At 32.4% G+C, this 23,600-nt stretch overlaps 2 protein-coding genes across 7 annotated transcripts; one reads left to right on the top strand and one right to left on the bottom strand.

Annotated features, from left to right (window-relative positions):
• Window positions 1-786: 786 nt before the first annotated feature.
• On the bottom strand, window positions 787-8,891 carry LOC117792184 (ras GTPase-activating protein-binding protein 2). Of its 4 annotated transcripts, none has more exons than XM_034632209.1 (6): window positions 8,674-8,891; window positions 8,308-8,455; window positions 5,500-6,109; window positions 3,677-4,760; window positions 2,164-2,414; window positions 787-1,276 (listed from the first exon to the last, which is right to left on the bottom strand). In XM_034632209.1, exons 3-6 carry the CDS (start codon window positions 5,956-5,958, stop codon window positions 947-949), a joined length of 2,124 nt encoding a protein of 707 aa, XP_034488100.1. In that variant the 5' UTR covers window positions 5,959-6,109; window positions 8,308-8,455; window positions 8,674-8,891; the 3' UTR covers window positions 787-946. The 4 variants fall into 4 exon arrangements, with proteins under 4 accessions (XP_034488100.1, XP_034488101.1, XP_034488102.1 ...); XM_034632210.1 differs by having other exon boundaries at window positions 8,658-8,891; XM_034632211.1 differs by lacking the exon at window positions 8,674-8,891 and adding an exon at window positions 8,531-8,636.
• An 819-nt stretch (window positions 8,892-9,710) lies between these two features.
• Window positions 9,711-22,879, top strand: LOC117792189 (RNA-binding protein squid). Of its 3 annotated transcripts, XM_034632219.1 has the most exons (7): window positions 9,735-10,130; window positions 13,363-13,403; window positions 13,475-13,749; window positions 14,292-14,529; window positions 14,896-15,021; window positions 22,445-22,645; window positions 22,705-22,879. In XM_034632219.1, the coding sequence occupies exons 1-6, from the start codon at window positions 9,958-9,960 to the stop codon at window positions 22,537-22,539; spliced, it is 948 nt and encodes a 315-aa protein (XP_034488110.1). In that variant the 5' UTR covers window positions 9,735-9,957; the 3' UTR covers window positions 22,540-22,645; window positions 22,705-22,879. The 3 variants fall into 3 exon arrangements, with proteins under 3 accessions (XP_034488108.1, XP_034488110.1, XP_034488109.1); XM_034632217.1 differs by lacking the exons at window positions 22,445-22,645; window positions 22,705-22,879 and adding an exon at window positions 21,073-21,329 and having other exon boundaries at window positions 9,711-10,130; XM_034632218.1 differs by lacking the exons at window positions 22,445-22,645; window positions 22,705-22,879 and having other exon boundaries at window positions 14,896-15,140.
• The last annotated feature ends 721 nt before the right edge of the window (window positions 22,880-23,600 follow it).

Below are 23,600 nucleotides of genomic sequence, written 5' to 3' on the forward strand. Positions count from 1 at the left end.
TTTTAGTTTTTAGCTAAGTTTTCCTTTGTATTTTTTTCTTTTTTTTTAATTTTAATGATTCGCTTTTAAATGTATTTGTTTATTTATTAAGTGCTTAAGTAAAATTGTAATTAAATTAAAACAAACAAAGAAAACATAAGCATTTGCATATTTCTTTTTTTTTATATATATATATAGATTTTTTTTCTCGTAGTAAACTTATAATTAAAATTTTGAAAATTATTAGTTTAAACGACAGTTGAAATTAACGTTTACATTTTACACTAAGTTTCTGTGACACTGTGTGAGTGTATGTGTGAGGGGGTGTGTGAGGGTGTGTGTGTGTTTAGATGGTGGGCTGACATTATGTTGTTGCTTTTAATGCTTTTTTTTATGGGGACGTGCTGCTCAACAATTTTTTCTAATTAAATTTACATGGAAAATTTGCACAGAATTTTGCTTTTTTGGCACGAGCTGACTGATAAAAATATAAACAGATAAATGGGCGGGAAAAACTAGAGAAAAACAAAACTGCACAAAAAAATAGACAAAGTCGATAGCTTTGTTGTTGTTGTTGCTGCTGCTGGTTGTTGTTGCTTGTTGTTGGTTGTTTGTTGTTCCTGGTTGTTGCACCACGTCGTTGCCTTCAATTAAGCAAATGGTTTATGAAACATGAAGACAATTTGTGTGTTTGTTGTTAATGAAATTGTGTGTGTGTGTGACAGTGTGTGTTGTGTGTGTGTTAGCCATGTGTGTGTGTATGTGGGTAAGTGTGCCTATCTGCTGCTGCTTCTTCTACATGCTTTCTTCTGCTTGTTGTTGCTGGTAATTGAATTGATTGCATTATGGAAGAAATCGATGCACTGAACGTTGGGTTGTTGCTCTTGTTGTTCTATGTTATTGGCGGCCTCCTGCGTGCAGCATAGTCAGGCCAGCCTGTACTTCAATTTACTGCTGTTGTTGTTGTTTAACGTCTGCCATAGTTGCCGCCTCCAGCACCGCTTTGTCCATTGCCCGCACCGCGCAGCGGTCCATTTGATTGATTTCCACCGCCGCTGCGATTATCATTGCGTTGGCCAAAACTGGCGCCACCTCCACCTCCGCCGCCACCGCCATTGTTGCCACCCATGCGTGGTCCATTGTTGCCACCACCGGCGCGCATGTTGTTGCGTCCCATGTTGTTCATGTTGTTGCCACCCATCGGCTGACGCGGTGGCATGTCATTGCGCATGCGCGGCTTCTTCTCCTCCACGTTCAGTTTCTGGGCATCGGGTGAGTTCTCCGGGAAGTAAAGAGGCTATAGAAGATATAGAGAATTTCATTAAATTCAAAGTAAATTAAGCTACTTAAAAACCCTTTTTTAATCATTGCTTTTGTTTATTGCTTTTCCACTATTACTTTTAGCAACTTTATGAATTGCTAGCATCTTTTTCGAACCAAGTTCAGTATTTATTATTAAAAATTTACTAAACTATTTTATTTAATTTTATAATAAAATCTCATAATACAATTTTACTAGTTAATTGAAGAATACATTAAATTAAGTTATAATTTATTTCACAAGTCAGTTATCAAATTTGTAAATTTCAAAATAAATTTAAATAATAAAAACTAGAATATAATAAAATTGAATATTTAAATAATTGGTCTGTTTAATTTAATTGTTAATCAAATGTCCCTGATTGTAATTGAAATGTTTATGCATTATTATTATTTCACTAATTAATTGCAGGATAAATTAAAATAGGATTTAATATATATTTTTAAATTAATTCAAAATTGGATTTTATTATAAATGAGATCGTATTCCTAAGTTGCTTTAGCTTAAGAATAAATTTCATTTTTTTTTCAAATATATAAAAAAAATAAATTAATGATTGCAGTAATTTCACTAATTAATGGCAAAATTAACTGATTTAGAAATTAATTTCAGCATAAATAAAAATACGAGTTAAATTCAACACTTATCTATATATATAAAACTGTTTGTCCTGACTGACTGATCTTTGTGCAATCCAAACGACAAGACCGAGGAGGATGAAATTTTGGCACAACATAGCTAAGAAAATTTCATTTAATAAAATACTTAAAAAGTAATAATTATTATTTACCCCTCAATAAAACAAAGTGGAAATGCAATAAATAAAATGCACAGTTAAGAAAGGAATACAAATAAATACATACGCAGTTGGCGAGACACTTTTGGACTGCCTCAGGATCATCGTAGGTGATAAAGCCATAGTTCAGGGGACTGCGCATCCCTGGCAACACTTTGCTGCCAGCCTTGGAGAGAATGCGCAGCTCAATAACGGTGCCAAAGCGCGAGAACAGCTGACGCAGTTCATCCTCAGAGGCGTGATGTGGGATGTTGCCCAAAAAGAGCTGCTGATTGTCGCCAAATTGCTGAGCATTGCTGGGACGACGTTGCTCGAAATCTGCAAATAAATTAGAAAAGTTCAATAGACTTGATTAAACCAGCTGACAAAATAATCAAAAATGTAACTCAATATATAAATGTAGAGGAAATACAGCAAAATGCAGGGAATAATACCAGAATTTATGAACCGAAACTAACCGTTTCATTTTTAACCGGTAAAGTCGCTAGGTCAAAGGCCTAACCTACTTCAAACTGCCATAACTTTGTCAAAACTGATCCGATTTTCAAACGGAATGGTATTTTAATCATGATTGGGCCTCTAAATTCATTCTGCATTCAAATTAAATTAATTTAGTTAAAAAAAATATTTGGCCTCCAGATCTTGATTTCGATTTCAGAGCATAGGGTCCCCCCTTTGATATTTTGAAAATTCAAAATTTTAAATCGCAAGTTTTCACTTTTAATCAACTCCTTATATCGTAATTAGTATAAAACAACACTTTAAATTTGATTCTGACGAGTTTCATTTTTCTGTAAAAAATCATGTCAAATTAGACAAAAATTTTGACTTGTAAAGTTGCTTGGTCAAGGATGTGACCGACTTCAAACTGCCATAACTTTGTCAAAACTCAATCAATTTTCAAACGGAATGTCATTTTAATCATGATTCGGCCTCTTAATTCATTCTGCATTCAAATTTAATTTAACTAAAAAAAAAATTATTTTCCTTCTAGATCTTGATTTCGATTTCAGAGCATAGGGTCCCCCCTTTGATATTTTGAAAATTCAAAATTTTAAATCGCAAGTTTTCACTTTTAATCAACTCCTTATATCGTAATTAGTATAAAACAACACTTTAAATTTGATTCTGACGAGTTTCATTTTTCTGTAAAAAATCATGTCAAATTAGACAAAAATTTTGACTTGTAAAGTTGCTTGGTCAAGGATGTGACCGACTTCAAACCGCCATAACTTTGTCAAAACTGATCCGATTTTCAAACGGAATGTCATTTTAATCATGATTCGGCCTCTAAATTCATTCAGCATTCAAATTTAATTAATTTAGTTAAAAAAATTATTTGGACTCCAGATTTCGATTTCAGAGCATAGGGTCCCCCCTTTGATATTTTGAAAATTCAAAATTTAAAATCGCAAGTTTACACTTTTAATCAACTCCTTATATCGAAATTACTATAAAACAACACTTTAAATTCGATTTTGAGACGTTTCATATTTCTGTGTATGATTAAAATTTGAAAATAATTACAAAAATGAAGTAAATATTTTGGAATATTGAGAATAGGTTAATTGTGGACTTACCCTTGTTCCTGATTGAATTATTGCGCTGTGGCAGAGGACCGCCATTGTCCAGACGTGAGTTGTTGGTGTTGTTGGTGTTATTGTTGGTGTTGTTGCTGGTGTTGTTGCTGTTGTTGTTGTTGTAGGAGGATGAGGCTGTGGTGGAATAACTGGCCTGTCCACCGCCCGATGTTGCCGATGTGTTGTAAACATTGCTGTGTGCTTGTTGTTGTTGTGAATGTTGCTGCTGCTGTTGTTGCTGCTGTTGCAACTGTTGTTGTTGCTGCAACGCGGCATTGACAAATCCACTGGGCGATGATGATGTTGACTTGAAGAGATTGGCATAAGTCTTGGGTTCATTCTGTTGCTGCTTGGCAGCCTCGTATTTCTCCTGCTGCTGCTGCTCATGGATGGTCTTGAAGTCATCAACCGGAGTGGGAGTCTTCTGTTGCATGTTGTTGTTATTGTTGTTGTGACTGTTGCTGCTGTTGCTTGCCTCATTATTTTGTTCCTCCTGCTCAGCCATAACTTGAGTTGCCTGCTGTTGTTGTTGCTGCTGTGCATGTTGCTGTTGTGGATGTTGCTGCTGTTGATGTTGCTGCTGCTGCTGCTGTTGTTGTTGTGGCAGCAACTGTGGCGGCGCATGCTGGAAGGGAGCAGCTGCCTGGACAGGCACTGGCTGCACAATGCCCACATTGGACATGGGTGCCTGCTGCACCAAAGGCGACACATTCGCTTGCACCAAAGCCTGTGGAGGAGCCTGTTGTTGTTGTTGCTGCTGCTGCTGTTGTTGTTGCTGTTGGGGCAACTCATCGTGCGACACAACGCCATTCTGAATTGGTGGCGGCGGGTTGGAGAACTGCGCTGGCAACGGCACAGCTGCTGCTTGTGGCGCCGCTGGCAGCACGGCAACGGGACGTCCAGTCGCAGCTCCTGCTGGCACCGGATAAAAGATCGGCTGCGGAGCGGCGCCGGCAGCGGCAGCTCCAGCTGCTGTGGCAGCCACTGACACCACCGGCTGTGGCAGCACCACCTGAGTGGGCAACTGCTGTGGCGGCTGGGCAGCATCGCCAACAACCTGGACGGCCTGGTCGACAACCTGAACCTGCAACAGTAGCCACATTTATTTATTGGTTCAAACTAATACATAGCATACATTAGTGATGTAAAAATACCAGGAATTAACCTTTAAGCGGTTGAATTTGGTAACTGTAACTGCAACTTTAACCAAAACCAAGGCTGAAATTACTGATTAGTAACCGATTCATGTATATTGCTTAATTTTGGTTAAATAAATCATTGAATTCAGTTGTATTGTTAAAGTGTTATCATCGTGTTTTTTTTTATATTTTTACTTATATTCTTTGCATACCGTTAGTATTTTTAGTCCGATCCTGACAAGATTGGTATCAAAAATGGTGTTAGGACCACGACTTTCAAATACAAAGACAAATTGTCCTTAAAACATAATTTTTATCCTTGCAAGGACTAAAATCGCAAAATTTCTCAACTTAAAAAAGCGGGAATTAAGAATTGATTTTAGAACTATAGTTTCTTGGTAAAAACATCTTAGAATTCACCCTAGATTACGAATTATGAGCTACAATTTTTTCGAAAAAATCGATGCACCATAATATATATATATAAAACTTTCAGGGATTAAGACCGTAATCGGAACCGTAACCTTTAACCGGTAGAAACCGATAGAAATTTTGTTACCTTAACCCTGAAACCCTCACTCTGCATTATTTAGAATTCTAAATGAAAACATCGTTTCTCTGTATCAATATATATATATGGATATAACAGTATATTGGTTTATCGATATCCTTAGCGATTCGTACCTGCACATCATGCTCCTCATCATTCTCGGAACGCGACTCGCCATCCTGTTCGTCCTCAATGTAGAGATCCTGATAACGGAAGATATCATTATGGACATAGTACTTCTTGGGCGTTTGGGCAGCCAAAACAAAGGTCTGAGTGAAGCGACGCATCGGTTGTCCATCATTGGAGAGTTCACCGGTGACCTGGACGACAACTCCGTTGCCTAGTGTAGCCTGGGCATCCACCTGGCTGATCTTGGCATGGCAATCGTTAAAGTTCAATTGCTGGATGCGATTGTGGATCTCACGTTGTCCCACCACCAATGTCGACTCGCCGTGTATAAACGATGAGTTGTTGTTGTAGAAGCGATGCAAATGATTTGGCGCCTTATTCAAAAGCGTGTAATACTGACGCACAAACTCGCGTCCCACCGACTGCGGCGAAGGCTGTTGCGATTGTGTCGCATCCATGACCATCTCTATTTTCCAAGTTACGACCAAGTTAGTACACTACAAGCAACTCAATTTAGTACCAGTGAGAAAGTCCGAGTGAAAGCCAGAGAGTGAGATTCTTAATTTACACTCTCTCTTCTCTTTTTTAGCGCCGAGTCGAAATTCTTATTTCTTCCTGTAAAAAAATAAATAGTTCATCAAAGCCTGTTTGGTTATTGAATGAAATATATACAGTAAATAATTTGATTAAAACTTAACTTCTCACAATTAACAGTGCGTGTAATCTAATTCGAAAAACTCAAAACTAAAGGACTTTTAAATTCCCTACATTTCGTATTTTTTTTTTATTAATTAACTTTATTATATAACATTTTTAATGGGCACAGGGTAAAAAAAATTAAGCAGCTATGATAAAAAAGAATTTTATTTTGATTTATTTATGTACTTTTTATATTTATTTATTCATGTTATTTCTTGTGATATATGAAACTTGTAAGTTAATACCGTGAAGCTGTTTTGATATAACTAAAAACATATTGTAGCAATACAAAATCAAACATAAACAACTAAGAAATTCACTAGATAAGAAAGAAAAAAAACACCCTGTATAAACAACAGTGTTGCCGACTGGTGAGCAAAGAAAATTCTTTTGGGGGAAATAAAAAACAAGTAAAAGGTAATTATTAAAAAAAAAAATGTTTTTAAAACAATTTTTTAAATATATTTTTGAATAATAAAATATAAAGTATAGTTAATGTTGTCTTATCAAGTCTATATTTTCTTATGATTAAAAATTAAATTTGTTATATTTAATACCTTTATAGAAAAAAAGCCAGATTTGACGGGGGAAAAGGCTGTTTTGGCAAATCTGATAAGCATATGCATTTACATTTGTGTGGGTGTGCACAGTAACGGTAAACGTTGTGACCGCCTTAGTTAACTGTTAACTGGACAAATAAACACACAGAGAGTACACATATACAAGTGCACATATTAGCAACAGATTTTGACGCAGCGCGGATATAAAAATCCAATGCAGTTGCAATTTGACCCACTTTCAATCGGGGCATTTACACACACATGTATATATATATATATATATACATATATAGTGGCAAGACGCCGAAAATGCATAAAAGGGAAAATTTAGTTTAAACCAGTGTTGCCAGAACAGATATTTTTTCGTCAAATCTAGCTTTTTTAAATTCCATTTACATACAATTTTATTTAGCTATTTATCAGATTTTTTGCTAAAAAAAAATTCAGCCTTTTCTTAAACTTCTCCAAAGTTGGCAGCACTGGTACAACTCAAACCAGACAAAAAAAAAGCAGCTGTCCTTGTCTAACTGCCTGATTGCAGCCTGCTGCTGTTGTTGTTATTAATATTATTATTTTTGGTTTATTTTGTTTTTGCACTTTTAAGATCTAAGGACACAACGAAATTTATTTGCAAAGTAAATGACCTCATACACAACAACAACAACAAGAAATTGACAGCGACGCAGGCAGCGGCAACGAAAACCAAGTACAGTGGCTCTCAACGTATTTCACCAACTTAAATACAACGCTTATATATAACAAACTTTAAAATAAATTTATATATTATGCAAAGTTAAAAATAAAAAAAATAAATTACATTTTAAAAATGTTTTGTTTGAATTAAGCAATAACAACAAAATGTAGTTAAAAATGTGATGGAACAAATAAGCTAAGAGGCACTGTAAAGTAGTTTTAGGTTATGTTTGCGCTTCAAGGTTGTGTCGCAGCAGAGGATAAAGGAAGAAGGACGATAGGCTAAAGCAAGAGTGAGAGGGAGTGAGAGGGTGTGTGTCTCAGGTAGCACAGTGTTTCATTGAACTCTGAGACGAAAATGAAAATAAAAATTTGCAGCCGATTTCGCAACAAAGGCCAACCGCAAAAAATACAAAATAAAAAAAAAGCGGGCGCTAAGCAGAATTGTTGCATTTGATTAAAAATTTGCTTTAAATTGAATTGAACACAAGCTGTCTTACCAATAACTCAATAATTGACAAACGCACAAAATGAAACACAGACAGACAAAAGCAGCGCCAAATATGTGGTGCGTGTGTGTGTCTCAGTGTGCGTGTACCGCGTGTGTGGGTCAGAACAAAGAAACGAAAGCAAAGCGCTAAAAGAGCGAGAGAGAGAGCTTGACAATGTTTAAACAAACTTACAAAAACAAATGCGCAGACATTTTTAGGTTATGAGTCGCCAAACACAAGCGATAAAAATGCCGCTAAAGCGAAAATGTACAAAAAAGAAACTGAAACGTCTGTTTTTTTTTATATTGCCACCCCAAAACTAAAAATTGGTATTTTTCTGTTTGTGGCAACGCCGGCAATTGTTACTTACCCCAGCAAATTGCCTGTTTGGTTTTTTAATGCACAATAGTATTGCTTATGTGTTTTTTATTTCATTTGAGGTCGTTTGAGTTTTGACGAATTTTGCTCTGATCCGCCGGACAGGTTTCTTTTATTATTGTTGTTGATTTTTGAAAATGCTGAAATATATTTATATAGATTTTAAAAATCAGTTTAAACAGCAATTTTATATTTGTATGCACACACACACACACGCGTGTTGGTTTGGAGCGGCCGCTTTTTTAGTCTGCTTCTTCTTCTTCTTCTTTTGCCGTCTGCTTTGTTGCAATTTTTCTTGTTCCAACAAAAATTACAAATTTGGCAATTCTTTTCTCATATTACTTGTTTCTTTTGTTACTCTTTGTTGATTGGCGATCACAGTACGGTAACTAATTAAGTTTTGGGATGCGTTGAATTTGTTTATTTGATTTGATGTATAAAAAGAATCGCAAACGCAATGAAATTGAACAAGTGTTGAATTGAGAAGAGAACCGACGTTCCTCTTTGCCTGCTTTATTCTCGGTGCATTTGAGTTTGTGGGTGTATGTGCGCTTGTATGATGGCGGCGCTCACTGCTGCCAACTTTTTAGAGGAAAAATAGCTGTTTCTGGCTGGAAACATCCAAAAAATAGCTGAAATTTCGCTCTAAAATAGCTAAGGCTGATATGACAAATATAGTAGCAGTGCTGCCAACCTGTTTAAATAGTCATGGAGCAACAAAACGACTTCTATAATTTTTACGCTAGAATTTTGAGAATTTTTTCATACGTTTTGTTAAAGTTTTGGAATCACCCAGGTTAATCTTTTTTACGACTTTGTTCCCTGAGGCCCGACGATTTCCCAGCATTTATAAAAAAGTTCTTCTTTACTTTTTCTAATTTCGGATAAAAATTTAATTCAATTGTTTTTTTTTTTTGCAGAATTGTTGCTTAAAAATTTAAGTGCGCGCCTTTTCAGATTGTAGAAAAAATAGTAAATTCCAAAATGTCATTTTACTCACTAGTCCTGCCAACTATAGCAACTTTGGGTGCCCTTTTGAATAGATTTAGAAAAAATACTATTAACAAAACATAGCATCATTTATATATAAAATATCCACTCTTTTCGGCTAAAAGCAAATTTTTCTAGCAAACAAACTTGGAAAATAGCCAGTACTGGCTATAAAATAGCAGGGCTGGCAACAGTGGAAAGAACGTGACTACAATAGTCATTCACTGTATACGTGCACACTCAAAGCTGCCAGACTGTCAGTATGCTGTGTCAAAGAGATTAATTAATTATTTAATTAATTGCAATTGCTATTTAAACGTAGAGCTATTGCGTTATTATTATTATATAAGACTGATGACATAAAAATTTAGCCAAGCGGACAGTGTGTGTAGAGGATAACAAAAACGCAAAAATTGTATTCAACAATTTCGAATGTCGTTGTATTGTAAATTAGTGGCAACGCTCGCACCAAATACACACGCTGTCGCTGAATTTGTCATTTTCCGGTCGTCAGGCGTTCGCGCGAGTTTTAGCGAGTGTGTTGAGAAAAGAATTGTATAAAGAAAAAATAAAATAAAAAAAAGCAACGCTAAATAGTGCTATTTAATTAAGTTATAATTGACAATAGAAACCACACAGCAAACTGAACAAAATGGCAGACAAGGATGTTAAAATGGACACGAACGGCGAAGACTTCACCAAGGATGTGACCACCAATGATGTGGCCAGCTCGGAAAATGGCGATGCGTCCCCCACAACCGGCGGCGCTGCAAATGGCAGCTCCGATAATGCAGGCGCTGCGGGTAACCAGCGTGATGACGACAGGTATTTTATGTTACTGCTAAAATACATATGACTTTTCAGCCAGAAAACTAGCAAAATGTGCCTAACGACATTTATAAATTACTTTTTACTTTATTTTTGATTACCACCTACTCTGTTATTACGTAAATGCAAAGCTAACGTCGTTGTACAAAAAAAAAAATGGTGTTCGACGTAGCAAACGGCGGGAGTCAGAGAGAGAAAGAACGCCGCTCCGCTCTCCCCTTCCCACTTCAGTATATTATTTGCGCGCGTGCCTGCGTGTGTGTGTGTGCGACTGTACTTCGCACACATGCATACATAATTATAATAATAGAAGCTGTTGGAAATTTTTTTTGTTGGTTGTCTCTGCTAATTAATGCTGTTAAGTTTGTGCAGATACTTAGAAAAAAATATATCTATTGCTGTGGTGTTTATTTTTCTTGTACATGCAAATTTACATGCAGCATTTGTCTGCATACTTTCTGAATGCAGTGTGTGACATTTGCAATTTCCAGTCGCAACAAAGGCACATTTCCCGCTGTTGTGAGGTTATGTCCACCAGACGCATACACACATACACAAGCACACACACAAACAAAAACTCACAATTGTACCAAGCAGTATTGCCAATTTAGCTATTTTATAGCTGATGCTGACTATTTTTGAAGTTCAATTGCCAGATAATTTTTAAAAATTGCTATTAGCCGTAGTTCTTGCTATTTTAAAAGTATATTTTCCTATCTCATGCTTTTAAAATTTATTTTTAAAAATTGTCTGAAAAACACTCACTTGGTAAACAAAAAACATTTATCAACTAAATAAGGCAAATTCTAAAAATAAAAATATTTGTTGTTTAAAAAAGTTGGTAATTTTCTAAGTTAATTTTCTTCTAATATTTAGTTAATTGTTTTTGGATTTTTTTCCACCAGAAACAGCTCTTTTTGTTTTAAAATGTTGGCAGCACTGATTTACACAATCGTACCAACATTTGTATGCAGATACATACATATGTGTTTGTTTGTATATATGCATACACATAAAGAGAAGAAAAAAACGCAAAGTGTGCTATGTGCTACTCCCTCTCCCCTCTAAGTTGGCCCACACTGCTGCCTGCCTTTCACTTGTAAAAAAACGTTTCGTTTGTATTTGTATAAATTTTTTTCGCATTATTCTTTTCTGCAGTCATTCGTTGATATTTTTTCGTTCGTTCGCTTTTGTGCGCTCTTCCAGTTTTTTTTTCATTGTACCCAAAATGGCGGTTTTGTCTGCTCGCTACGTGCGTATGTACACACACATACATATACATATGTATGCATGTAGTTGTTCGTTTCTCAACATTCCGTTTTGTTAGCCGGCTTCGCGCTCTCTTTTCTCTGTTGCTGAGGCCGTCTCCATGCCGGTAGTGTTGTCGAGTCAACAAAAAAAATGGTACTTGAAAGAAGTTTCACATTTGATTTGTTACCTATTTCGTATGTAGATATTAGGGGTATTGCTGAAACAAATTATGATTGTTATTAGATATTAGGGGCATTGCTGGAACAGATTAAGATTTTTGAATATATTTAAGTAAATTTAAAACATTTTAGGTAGTAAAATTTAAATAAAATCGAAACTTAATCTGTTTGAGGAATACCACTTTTGATGAAATGAAAGAGTTCTTTTCTATTCGAATTATTGTAATTCAGGGGAATTTTCGACTTTATTTTTTGAGAGTCAAGTCTAATTGCATTATTAATTTTTAAGCTATTTTTAAGTCGAAATGCTGTACAGGAAATATGATAATAATAAAAATAATAATAATAATGGAAGCAGCCCAAAATAAACGGACGGAGCCGTCGTAACGTGTACGAAAGAACCAAAAATCAAAGCAAATAAATAAAAAAATCAAAACAAAACCATTCATAGCTTATCCTGTTGTGTTTTGGAGCGAACTAACCTTGTTCCTCTCCGGCAGGTCTTGAGAGAAGTTAAAAGCCATGTTAAGCTAATGTGGCCCAAACGGAAATTGACCAATGGATTTGGCAGCGGAACGGAAACGGAAACGTTGTTGATGATGGTATTTATCAAACCAAAACAAATAAACAAAATATTATGTACACACAAAATTATCTCGAGTTCAATTGGATCCTCTATAAATAATATATATTAAACAGTATATAATGCATTTTATTGTTTACCAACAAAAATATACCATAAATTTTTAAAACAAATAGAACGAGAAACAGAGAGTGAGAGAGAAAGAGAAACAGAGAGAGACTCGCAACCTTTTTGTTTTTGCGCAACCGATGAATGTAACGTAATGATAACGTAACGATAGCGATAAATGGCAATGCTTACGTTAAACGATAACGATCACGTAACCCCCCCACCAAAAATCTATCGAATTGCAAACGAAAACACGAGTCCAAAAAACTAACGGTAACGTTTCAAATAAAATGCCAACACACGCGATATATATATATACTCCATATCTATTTCCACACTCTAAACTAAATTCTGCCGCCGTGATGAGATTGTTCTAAAATTGTTCCCCCGCTCTGAGATTTACATATATATTTCCAAAACTTTATAACGTACGCCAAAAAAAAATAAATAAATTTTAAGTGTCATTATTAAAAATAAAATCGTTTTTTATAAAATTAGTCCTAATAAAGTCCAATAGAAACACCTTTTGCATTTTTTGTCTCATATTTAGTAATAAACAAAAATTTGTTCAATGTTCAAAATAATAAAAATAAAACCAAAAATAAAAATAAATTTTTTTTCTTTCATAAAATTAAAAGCTTACACTTTGCATATATATATTTAATTATACGTATTTTTCGCTCGAATTTATGACTCTACTCCCTCGCCGAACTCTTTCGCTCAGTTTTTCGATGCAAATTTCGAATCTTGATTGAAAGTTTTGAATCTATATAAATAAAGTACAGTAATTAATTCACTTTGAATTTGGTGAGTTTTCTTTTTCCTTTCGTTTTTTTTCTGTATTCTTGCGCCGTCTTTAATCTATTTACAGCCATATTAAAAAAAAAAAAAACAGAATTTCAAAAAACAAAAGAAAATGTAAAGTAACGTTTTTTGTGTGGGCAGAAAAGCAATAATAAAACATTAAATACAATATTTTTAATGTGCTGTGATTTTTTCCCAGAATTTGCTTTTGTAGCATTATTAGTACAACTATTATTATATGACAAATAATTTCCAAAAAATTGAGAAATCAACTAATCAACAATTTTTCCATCAACTTTCGCAGAAAACTTTTTGTTGGTGGCCTCAGTTGGGAAACGACTGAAAGTAAGTTAATTAGCTGATATTATTATACTTGAAATATACTTAATAAATATTTATTTATGATTTTATTTTAGAGGAACTGCGCGATCATTTTGGCAAATTCGGTGAGATCGAGAGCATTAATGTGAAGACAGATCCACAGACGGGCAGGTCACGTGGCTTTGCCTTCATTGTGTTTACCAACACTGAGGCAATTGACCAAGTTAGCGCCGCCGAGGAGCACATTATCAACAGCAAGAAGGTTGATCCCAAAAAGGCCAAGGCCCGTCATGGCAAAATCTTTGTGGGTGGCCTCACAACAGAGATCAGCGATGAGGAAATCAAAACCTACTTCAGTCAGTTTGGCAATGTAAGTAGTCTATAAAACAATATATACATATATTCAACTTTAATAGTTATTTTTGAAATTTGTTAAGAAAAGAAAACATTCTATTAAATTTCTATTAAATTTCTAGAATAGCCAAATAATGTTTAAATTGCCATTTTCATTTAAAAGTCCAAATGGAATAATTATATGCTCAATTTTGCAAGAAAAATCCTTAAAATTTAAATAATTTTTTGAACTAAATATATATTTTTTTTTTTAAAGAAAAGTTAATTTTTTTTTAAAAGCAATACATATTTTTAAATAAAAAACATTTTTTTTTAAATATAAGTAATTTTTTTTAAATTAAAATTGAAGTTATTTTTAAATACAATTTTGAATTATTACATTATTTCCTGTAACTAAAATTATATTTTATCAAAAATATTATTTTTTCTCTCTCTTCTCTTGAGGAATTTTGTTTATTTCGATACTAACGACTGGAATGATTTATTTATTTTAAAATTTTTAATTTAAAATGTTATTTCATATTTACTCTATTTAATACAATGAATATTTGCTTGCAGATTGTTGAGGTGGAGATGCCATTCGACAAGCAAAAGTCACACCGCAAGGGATTCTGCTTTATCACCTTTGATTCGGAGCAGGTGGTAACGGATCTGTTGAAGACGCCCAAACAGAAAATCTCCGGCAAGGAAGTTGATGTGAAGCGTGCGACGCCAAAACCAGAGAACCAAATGATGGCAATGCGAGGTGGAGCGCGAGGTGGCATGCGGGGTGGTCGTGGTGGATACGGACGTGGTGGTCAGTTAACTACTAGCAAACATATATTTACAGTGTGTCAAGTAATTGAATTGACCAACAGATTCACAAAAGGATATTTTACAAAGAGAAAATTATAGTAAAATCATGAGGTTAATTAAAATTGTCTTAGCTATGTTGTGTGATAATTTCAGCCTCCTAGTTCATATGGTTTGGCCTGTGCAATGAACAACGATTAAGCCAATGAGTTAGGACAAAGAAGATGAGGTTGATTGAATTTAAATATTAAAAATATTCAACAAATCTGTGAAATTTCTATTATGTTGTCAAAGCAATTACTTGATTAATTTTTAAATACAAATTGCTGTTTCTACATTTACTAATTATATTTAAATTACTTCATTTTAGGTTACTCCCATCAATGGGATGGCCAGGGTTCGTATTCGGGATATGGCGGCTATGGCGGTTATGGATCGGGCGGTTTTGCCGATTACTATGCCGGTGGCTACTATAATGGATATGACTATGGTTATGGTAAATACAACAAACAACATAATAATAATGCTCAAAACAATTATTATAATAACACAACGTCAAGTAATTATCATCAAAACAAGAACAATAGCAACAACTATCAGCAGTTTTAAATTAGCTAAACACAAAAGAAAAACAAAAACAACAATAACATGAGCAGATACAATACAAAAACAACAACAACAACAATAGACAAAAACAAAAAATGCTATATACAACAAGAAACATTTTTTGATAAAGATTCAAACATATTATACATAAATATATTGTTATAATAAAATATTGTTGTTTGCCGTTAGCAAAAGAGAATGAAAAACAAAGAAATTATGAGCAAAGAGAATATCAAAACGAAGAGAAAAACAAAAACAAAAACGTTTTGCTGCAATTTTCTAAATAACATCATAGAAAACACAACAACAACAACATCAACAACAACAACAAAAACAACGTCGCTAAAAACAAGAAAACTTTTTTGAAATAGAGAAAACAATTAAATATTTTTAATGCCTATAAAATATATAAATTTTAAAATCAATTTTAAATATTGCAAAGAAAAATTATACATATATTTTATATCAAAAATATTTATAAATATACACATTTTATGTATGGTAGTATATAAAATTTAATTTCTTTTACAATCAAATCAATTTTTTATTATATACTACAATTAATTTTTAAAAAACTTAAAAATGCATATTTGATTTTTAAATTTTAAAGCGTAATTTTAACACGAGAATTCAATTTTGAAAATCTAACAATTTTTCAACAAATTTACTTTAGCATAGTACATATATATATATATCTATATATATATATACATAAATACTATTTAAAACTGACGAAGCGTGTGTATATTAATGATTGTGTTGTTTAAGTAATGAAAGAATGAGAGAGAGAGAGAGAGGAGAAAATGAGAGAACAACAAGTAGACAAAACGTTCAAGTTTCTATTAAAACTTTACGATAAAAAAAATAAAATATAATATTGTATACCAGACCAGACCAACAACAACTTTAACAACTATAACAACAACAACTATAATAACTTTAACAACAACAATGTGTGCGACTTAAAATGAGGTCGCTAATCAACAGACTTTCCAAAGAAGACAAATACCTCAAACGCAAAGGCAACAACAACTATTAGAACAACAAAAAAAAACAACAACACGAACAACAACAACATACCAGAAGTACCGTTAACTGTGCCAATTATGTGAGGTGAAGACGAGAAAAACAACAACAACAACTGCATAATTGCAACTTGTGCCTTTTATTATTGTTAACTAACTGTTATTGTTTGAACAAACTTAAAACCAAAAGCTGTTGACACACACAGACACACACATCCCAAAATTCACATAGGATCCACACAAACACACACCCCAAAATCCATATCCGCATTCGATCTACAATCGATCCAGTTACGATCCACAAGGTATCCACATAGGATCCACCTAAAAACACACCCCAAAAACCATATTCACACTCGATCCACATGCAATCAACATAGGATCCACATAAGATCCGCATGTGTTCCACAATTTCCCTGCAAACACACCTAAAATAGTTATTTAAATAGTTTTTCCTTTTGTTTTGTTGAACAAAACACTAAACAAACAAAAAAAAAAAAAAAAAAACAACATAAGAAGAAAGCAACAAATAAACAAAACAAACGAAATCAAAGCTTTGATTCAACTTCTATTTAAACCTATATATAAATAAATATATATAGTTAACTATATATAGCATATAAATATATTTTTAGATATATATTATTATTTCGGCAACGAGATAATAAACGTTTTTGCAATGCATATGTTTTCGTATGCACGTCAATATACCACACACACACACACACACACCACACACGCCCACACACACACATACATATATATATATTTATATTCAGATATATTTATATATTTATGCATAAACATAACACATTTTACAAATCGGTACTATTTTTGATAGTATTATTTTAAGGCTAAAACGTAAACTTTGTAAAAACAACAACCACGACAACACAAACAACAAATTGTTGAGGCCCAAATAAAAGGGGGCGTTGCACTGCCACGCCCACCACCCCTCACATATATATAGTTGCAATATTTTTACAAAAAGAAAATCAAAAGAAAATGTGGCCATTGATTCTTTTATTTGCTTTATTTGCATTTCTGCTTCGCTTTCTTTTTGACCACATGACAACGAAGCGAACAACAAAGAGAAATTTAAGAGTAAAAGTTGAGTTAAAGAGCAACGATAAATATATAAAAAAAAACACAAACATTCATTTTTTGCGTATACTTGATATTCAATAAAATGTTAAAAAGCGCATTGCGGCATTTGAAAACAACAACAACAACAACGACAAGAACAACTGCGACTGCAACAACAACACCAACAAAAACAAAATACTGAACGACATCAAAAACAACAACAACAATTAAGTAAAATACATAACGTAATGAGAGAAAACACACTTCGTCAATTTTTAGTAATTTTTATAATTAATACACCATTTTATACATATATAATTTTTTCTTATTGTTCTTCATCTTTTATATACATATATATATTAAGTACAATAAACTCACACGCATACATATATACATTACATATATATTTACCATATATCTCGTATGTTACATTTTTCAACAATCTTTCAAACTTGTGCATCAAACATTTTGTATAAATATATATATATTATATATATATATTTGTTCAAAAATACACTTTCAAAACTAATCTAAAAAAAAAAACGTAAAAAAGTAAACAAATAATAAGCATATAAACTTGAGTAAATTATTTTAAAATTTGCATGTTTCTCAATGTTTTTAGCAAGTTGTCTGTAAACAAACAAAAAAAGAAAATATTAACTTAAATATATAAATGCAAAAAAAAATTCTTATTATTAATATACAACATTTATCTTGCAAGAAAAAAAATAATTATATTTATGCTATATAATTAAATGCCAACAAAAAGCTTTTGTATATTTTATAGCAATATTTTGTGCCCACTTTTATATTAAAATTTACAACTAAAACTACATAAAATATAGAATATATATTTCCAATTATCTTTTTATAATTTCTGAAACCCAATTAACCTATCAACAACAACAAGCAAAACAATTATAACAACATTGGAAATGGGAGCCATAACATAAAGTGCGAGCAATGTTAAATGTTAATGTAATGCCACTGTTAACGAAAATTAGAGAGAGTCAGAGAGTTAACAGAGTGCTGTTATGGGTCCCAAAAACAAAACAAATGATGTGTACTATTTTTATGAATTAATATATACTTATAATGTTAATTACCTTCTTTTAAAATTATGATTTTTAAACATACCTGTTATAGATTTACATATATACAGTTTTCTATGCATATATATGTATATGTATGCATATATACATATATATGCATCTATTGTAATACCGAATTTTCCGATGTTTCGCCTCACAAAAAAAAAAAAAAAATACTAAATACAAAACGAAAGAAAAATGAGTTAAAAAGGAATTCAAGAACCCAAACAAATATCCAAAATGATTGTGGAATTTCATCTTTTTGATCCAAATTTCCGGTGGTACGGTTCCCGGCCTACGTTCTTCGTTCTCCGTTCTCCGGTCTTCGGTGTCCGGTTATTGTCTTGTCTGTGCATCAAGAATCTATCGATACCAACAACCAAAAATACCACCCAGGACACACTCACAAACAAACACACACACACACACAGACAGACCCGACAACTATATACAATTTAAAGCTACAATTATTATAATAATTTTTTCGCTTAAATGTAACGTATTTTTCTTTTCTTTTTTACTCCTTTTTTTAATTAAACTTAAAGCTTATACTATTTTACAAGTAACTTAGCGTAATTAATATATCTGTTTTTAGTAAAAATTTATTGGAAAATCTTAAAAAAAAATAATAATAATAATAATAGTAATCTTATATACATAAAGTAATTTTAAAAAAAGTTTTCTGAAATGAATTGAACTTGAAATGATAATGATAAACAGTTTTCTTGTTTTTAACAACACCAATAACAAAAAGGATATATACAACCAACAAATAAATAAACAACATCAAGAGTAAATTATAATAATATCAAATATATATTTTAAAACTCGTGTCAATTTAAATTTGCTGACAATTTGCATTTGTTTTTGTTTTTCGCAAGACGTTTTTATATATACAACACTAAAATTTTGCGACCACACGAACTTACCCCTCGCCCCCTTCCACCACCCGAAACCCCCTTTTGTGCCCCTTAAAAGAAAATCATAATAATATATATAGAATTTTTAAATAATTACTTTTTGCTGAGGTGAGACATTCAAAAAAACACACACACAAGAGCAGCACGTTTAATTCAAAAATCAAAAATTTTATTCTGGCCAACTTTAAATAGTCTTCAAAAACTATTTATTTTCGAAAATGAAAATATCCAAATCAATAACGAAAATTTGCAATGAAATTTAAATGCTGAAATTGTTGTGTGGAAAATGAGGTAAAAATGAAATAAAATTAATATAATAATGCATAAAGAGTGCGTCAAACGAAAATTGAGAAATTCATGAAAATTCCAATACACATTGTGAAACATGTTTATAGTCGAAAGTGTGCAACTACCAACAACTAACAAAAGAAAAAGAAGCTTCGAAAACAATTGAAATTTACAACAACAAAAACAACAAGAACAACCGACGCATGTATGTGTGTGAGAATGAGAGAAATTTAAGAGAGAGAGAGCGAGAGCGAGAGTGAGAATGAGAGAAATGTGTTTTTTAATTTTTATTGTGTACCAGCGACAAGAAATTTTGTAATTGCCTGTGCAAAAGTAAACAACAAGAACAATTACAACAACCGCAGCAGCCGCAGCAGCAGCAACAACAACAACAACCGCCGCAGCAGCAGAAACAACAACAACAACACGATCCAGCAATAGACAAGTCAAAACTTATAATAAAAAAAACAACGCAAAATCGAGAAATGAGCAAATAAAAGAAAAAAAGAAAAAAAAAACCAAATTATGATATTGTGTGTTTTTCAAGTGGAATTCCTTTTTCCAGCTCTCTGGTGTGTATTTTGAATTGTCTCCCCTCGGCCGTCCTTTGACCTATTACACCCTTTATCCTTTACCTCCTTTACTCTCTAATTATACCCAAAAGTTCAAGTAAATTTTGACCAAAACCAAGTAAAAGCATATAATGAGATATATTAAAAGTATGACATTTTAAAAATATTGAAACCTGCTAGAATAATGTATCTGGATGAATGGGAAAATCCTAGATTTACATATTTTTAGATAGACCATCTTGTTAGCAGGATAAACTCTGAACATAAATAATTTAATATAATAGCTGTTATTTTCATTCAAAATTTAAAGAAATTATAAATTCATACAATTTTCAATTTTATTTAAAAATCATAGAATAATTATAGTTCTCCATTTTTATTATAGAAATTTAAAATGAAGCTTGTTTTGAAAACTTATTGCTTTAAAAATTTTGAAAAATAAAATTAAATAAACGAATTTAATTTTTATTTTCTACTTAAAAAACCCTTTAAAAATTTTTATTTAATAAAATCTTTTTTTTTTTTTTTTTTAATCATTTTTACTCAATATAAAAGGATTTATTTTGTTTGTTACTTAAAAAGATTTTATTTGAGGTTATTACATAAAAATAATTTTGTTTTAATTCTTACTTAAAATTATATTTTAAATTTGTACTTTAAATGCTTAGACGTTTTATTTTATTCTATGATTCTAAAATTATAATTGAAATTAAAAAAAAATTTTGTATAACTTTTGTATTCAGATCAATGAATAAGAGCTATTCTTGAAATGTTTGATAAACAAATAACTTCTATAAATTTGAAACATTAAACTCGTAGCTGGTCCCTGATATATAGTTTATTAATTAATGAAAATTCAAATGTTTTTTGCGCTCTTTGAACTACAACAAATGTTTGTGTTTAAATCCCACTTTATGCGAATTATATGTATGTATGTACGAATACAAAAACTAACAAAGACTACGGTTATGGCGGAGGCTTTGATGGTGGCTTTGGCGGTGGTAACGGTAACGGCTACGGCAACGGCGGTGGTGGCGGAGGTCGCGGTGCCGGAGGTCCGCGCGGTGGTCCCAAAGGTATACAACACAACAACAACAACAACAACAACACTATGGCCGTTATCCCATCCATACAAAATTTATATATATATATATATCTCAATATATTATTAGATATATTTTCTATCCTGCCGTCTTTGTAACTACATATAATTTGAACTAAACATTTGTATTTTGTTGTAATTTAAACCAGAGCTCGAAATAGTGATTACATTTTTTAATCATGCACCTCTTAACTCTGAACTGGAGTTTTTTAATCAATAATTAGATATAAGTTGCACTTTTTCTAAATCCCTTTGAACTTGGTTCAATTTTAACACTAGTAAAATTTTAGTTGCGACTTTCTTCTAGCAACACATTTTTAATTGGGATTTCCTCATTACTAAATATTGAGTTTGAGTTTGTGTCTCCAATACATATTTTTTTGTGATTTATAATTCCACGAATTATTTATTTTTTGTTATTTTTTTAACTTCACTAAACATTCAATTGATATTTTGGAATCCATAAAATACTTTGTTGTGTTTTTCAACGCTGTTAAATATTTATTTCGGATTTTTACCTTTACTAAATATATATTTGTAATTTTGAACTCCACTAAATATTTAATGTTTGATTTTTTTTAAATTCGCTAATTATTAATTTGGCATATCAGTCTCCAAAAAATATTTTATTGTGATTTTTAACTACAAATCATATTTATTTATATTTTTATCCTCACTAAAAATTAAATTTTTTTTTTTTTTTGATATTTTTAACTTCTAAATATCCCACTAAATATACATTTTTTAATTCCACATAATACATGTATAATATTTAAAATCACTAAATTCAAAGGGAATTTAGTGTAAGTTAAAATATTTAACTAACTTAATAAAAATAGTTCTGCAGTACTGAGAGTTGACTAATTCAACTGGAGAAATTAATGAAAATCAATTTTAATCACTATTCCCAGCTCTGATTTGAACTAATTTTTTCCCGTCTTTAATTTTTTGAGCATCTAACTTTTTCCAATTTGGGAGCCCAAATTCTGTTACTAGACATTCGTTTTTATCCTTAGATTTGGTCAAAATTTCCGCAAGTCGCTTTCAATCGTTTTGGCGTTGTAGAAAATCCTCTTTCGAAAAATATGACGAAAAAAACAAATGAAAAACCAATTGTTTTCCCTAGCAGCTGCTGCATGATTTACACAAAACACAAGTTTACAACTTGAAAAATTCATTAATACTAACTATTTATTATATTAACTTTTGTTTAATCTCTATTGCAACAGGCGGTGGCGGCGGCGGTGGTGGTGGCGGTGGCGGTTTCAATGGCGGTGGCAAGCAGCGTGGCACAGGACGCCAGCCCCGACATCAACCCTATTAAACGGGATTCCCCTACTTATATACAAAAGAAAAAAAAAACGAAAAAAAATATGAAAAAAGGAAACAACTGCAAACTATTTGAATTTTACTTAGTTTAGTTTGTTATGGTAAGCGAATTATTGTTTGAATTCACAAGAAAAAAACTGATTGTCATTTATTTTCACAGCATACAACAATACAACAAACATACACGCATACACACGCATCGCCTCCATATAATAATAATAAAAATACATAGTCTATAAAGCGACTGCAGACAAACCTCATATTTCTCATGGCAACAGTCGTCTCTGCAAACATTAAACACACCACACAAACTTGTTGTGTAGCCACCATTCCAACAACAACAACAGCAATCAAGTATCAAGAGCAACAACAGCAACATCTACAGCAACAACAACAGCGGCAACTATGAACAACAACAACAGCAGCAGTAGCAACAACAACTACAATCTAATTTATAAACATAGAGAGTTTAGGCTTGGAAAGTGGCTAATTTTTCATAGCCAGCCCCCAACCACATTAAGCCAAGTCACAGCAACAACAACACACACACCCACACACACAGCAACAACTTAACTGTGTGTGCGCATGAGTGTGTGTGTGTGTGTGTGTGTGTGTATGGCAATCAATTAATTTGTTTAACCGAATGTAGTCCTCATACATTATGCGAGCTAATTGTTTAACTTGTAAGCAGGGTCACCAAACACAGATAACTAAATAGATATATATATTAATATATATACATACATATATATACAACCACACATACACTGCACATCAACATACAAATAATAAACAAAAATAGTTTTACAATAAAAAAGAAAATGTTTAAAAGAAAGCATATATATTACAAAAAAAAAAAATACAATAGAATTTAAGTATTTGTTTAAACTTAATTAATTTAATAAATGTAATATGTAATACATAATTAACATACATACATAATATAAATGCCTCCTGCGCTGCGGACGGGAGCTCAGTAGAAAGGGGGCGTGGCAGAGAACGCCTCGCATTGTCCAAGTCCGCTTGAAACTACAACAAACAACAAATCCACCAAAA

Source organism: Drosophila innubila, assembly GCF_004354385.1.
Source record: "Drosophila innubila isolate TH190305 chromosome 3R unlocalized genomic scaffold, UK_Dinn_1.0 2_E_3R, whole genome shotgun sequence".
NCBI classification, from domain to species: domain Eukaryota; kingdom Metazoa; phylum Arthropoda; class Insecta; order Diptera; family Drosophilidae; genus Drosophila; species Drosophila innubila.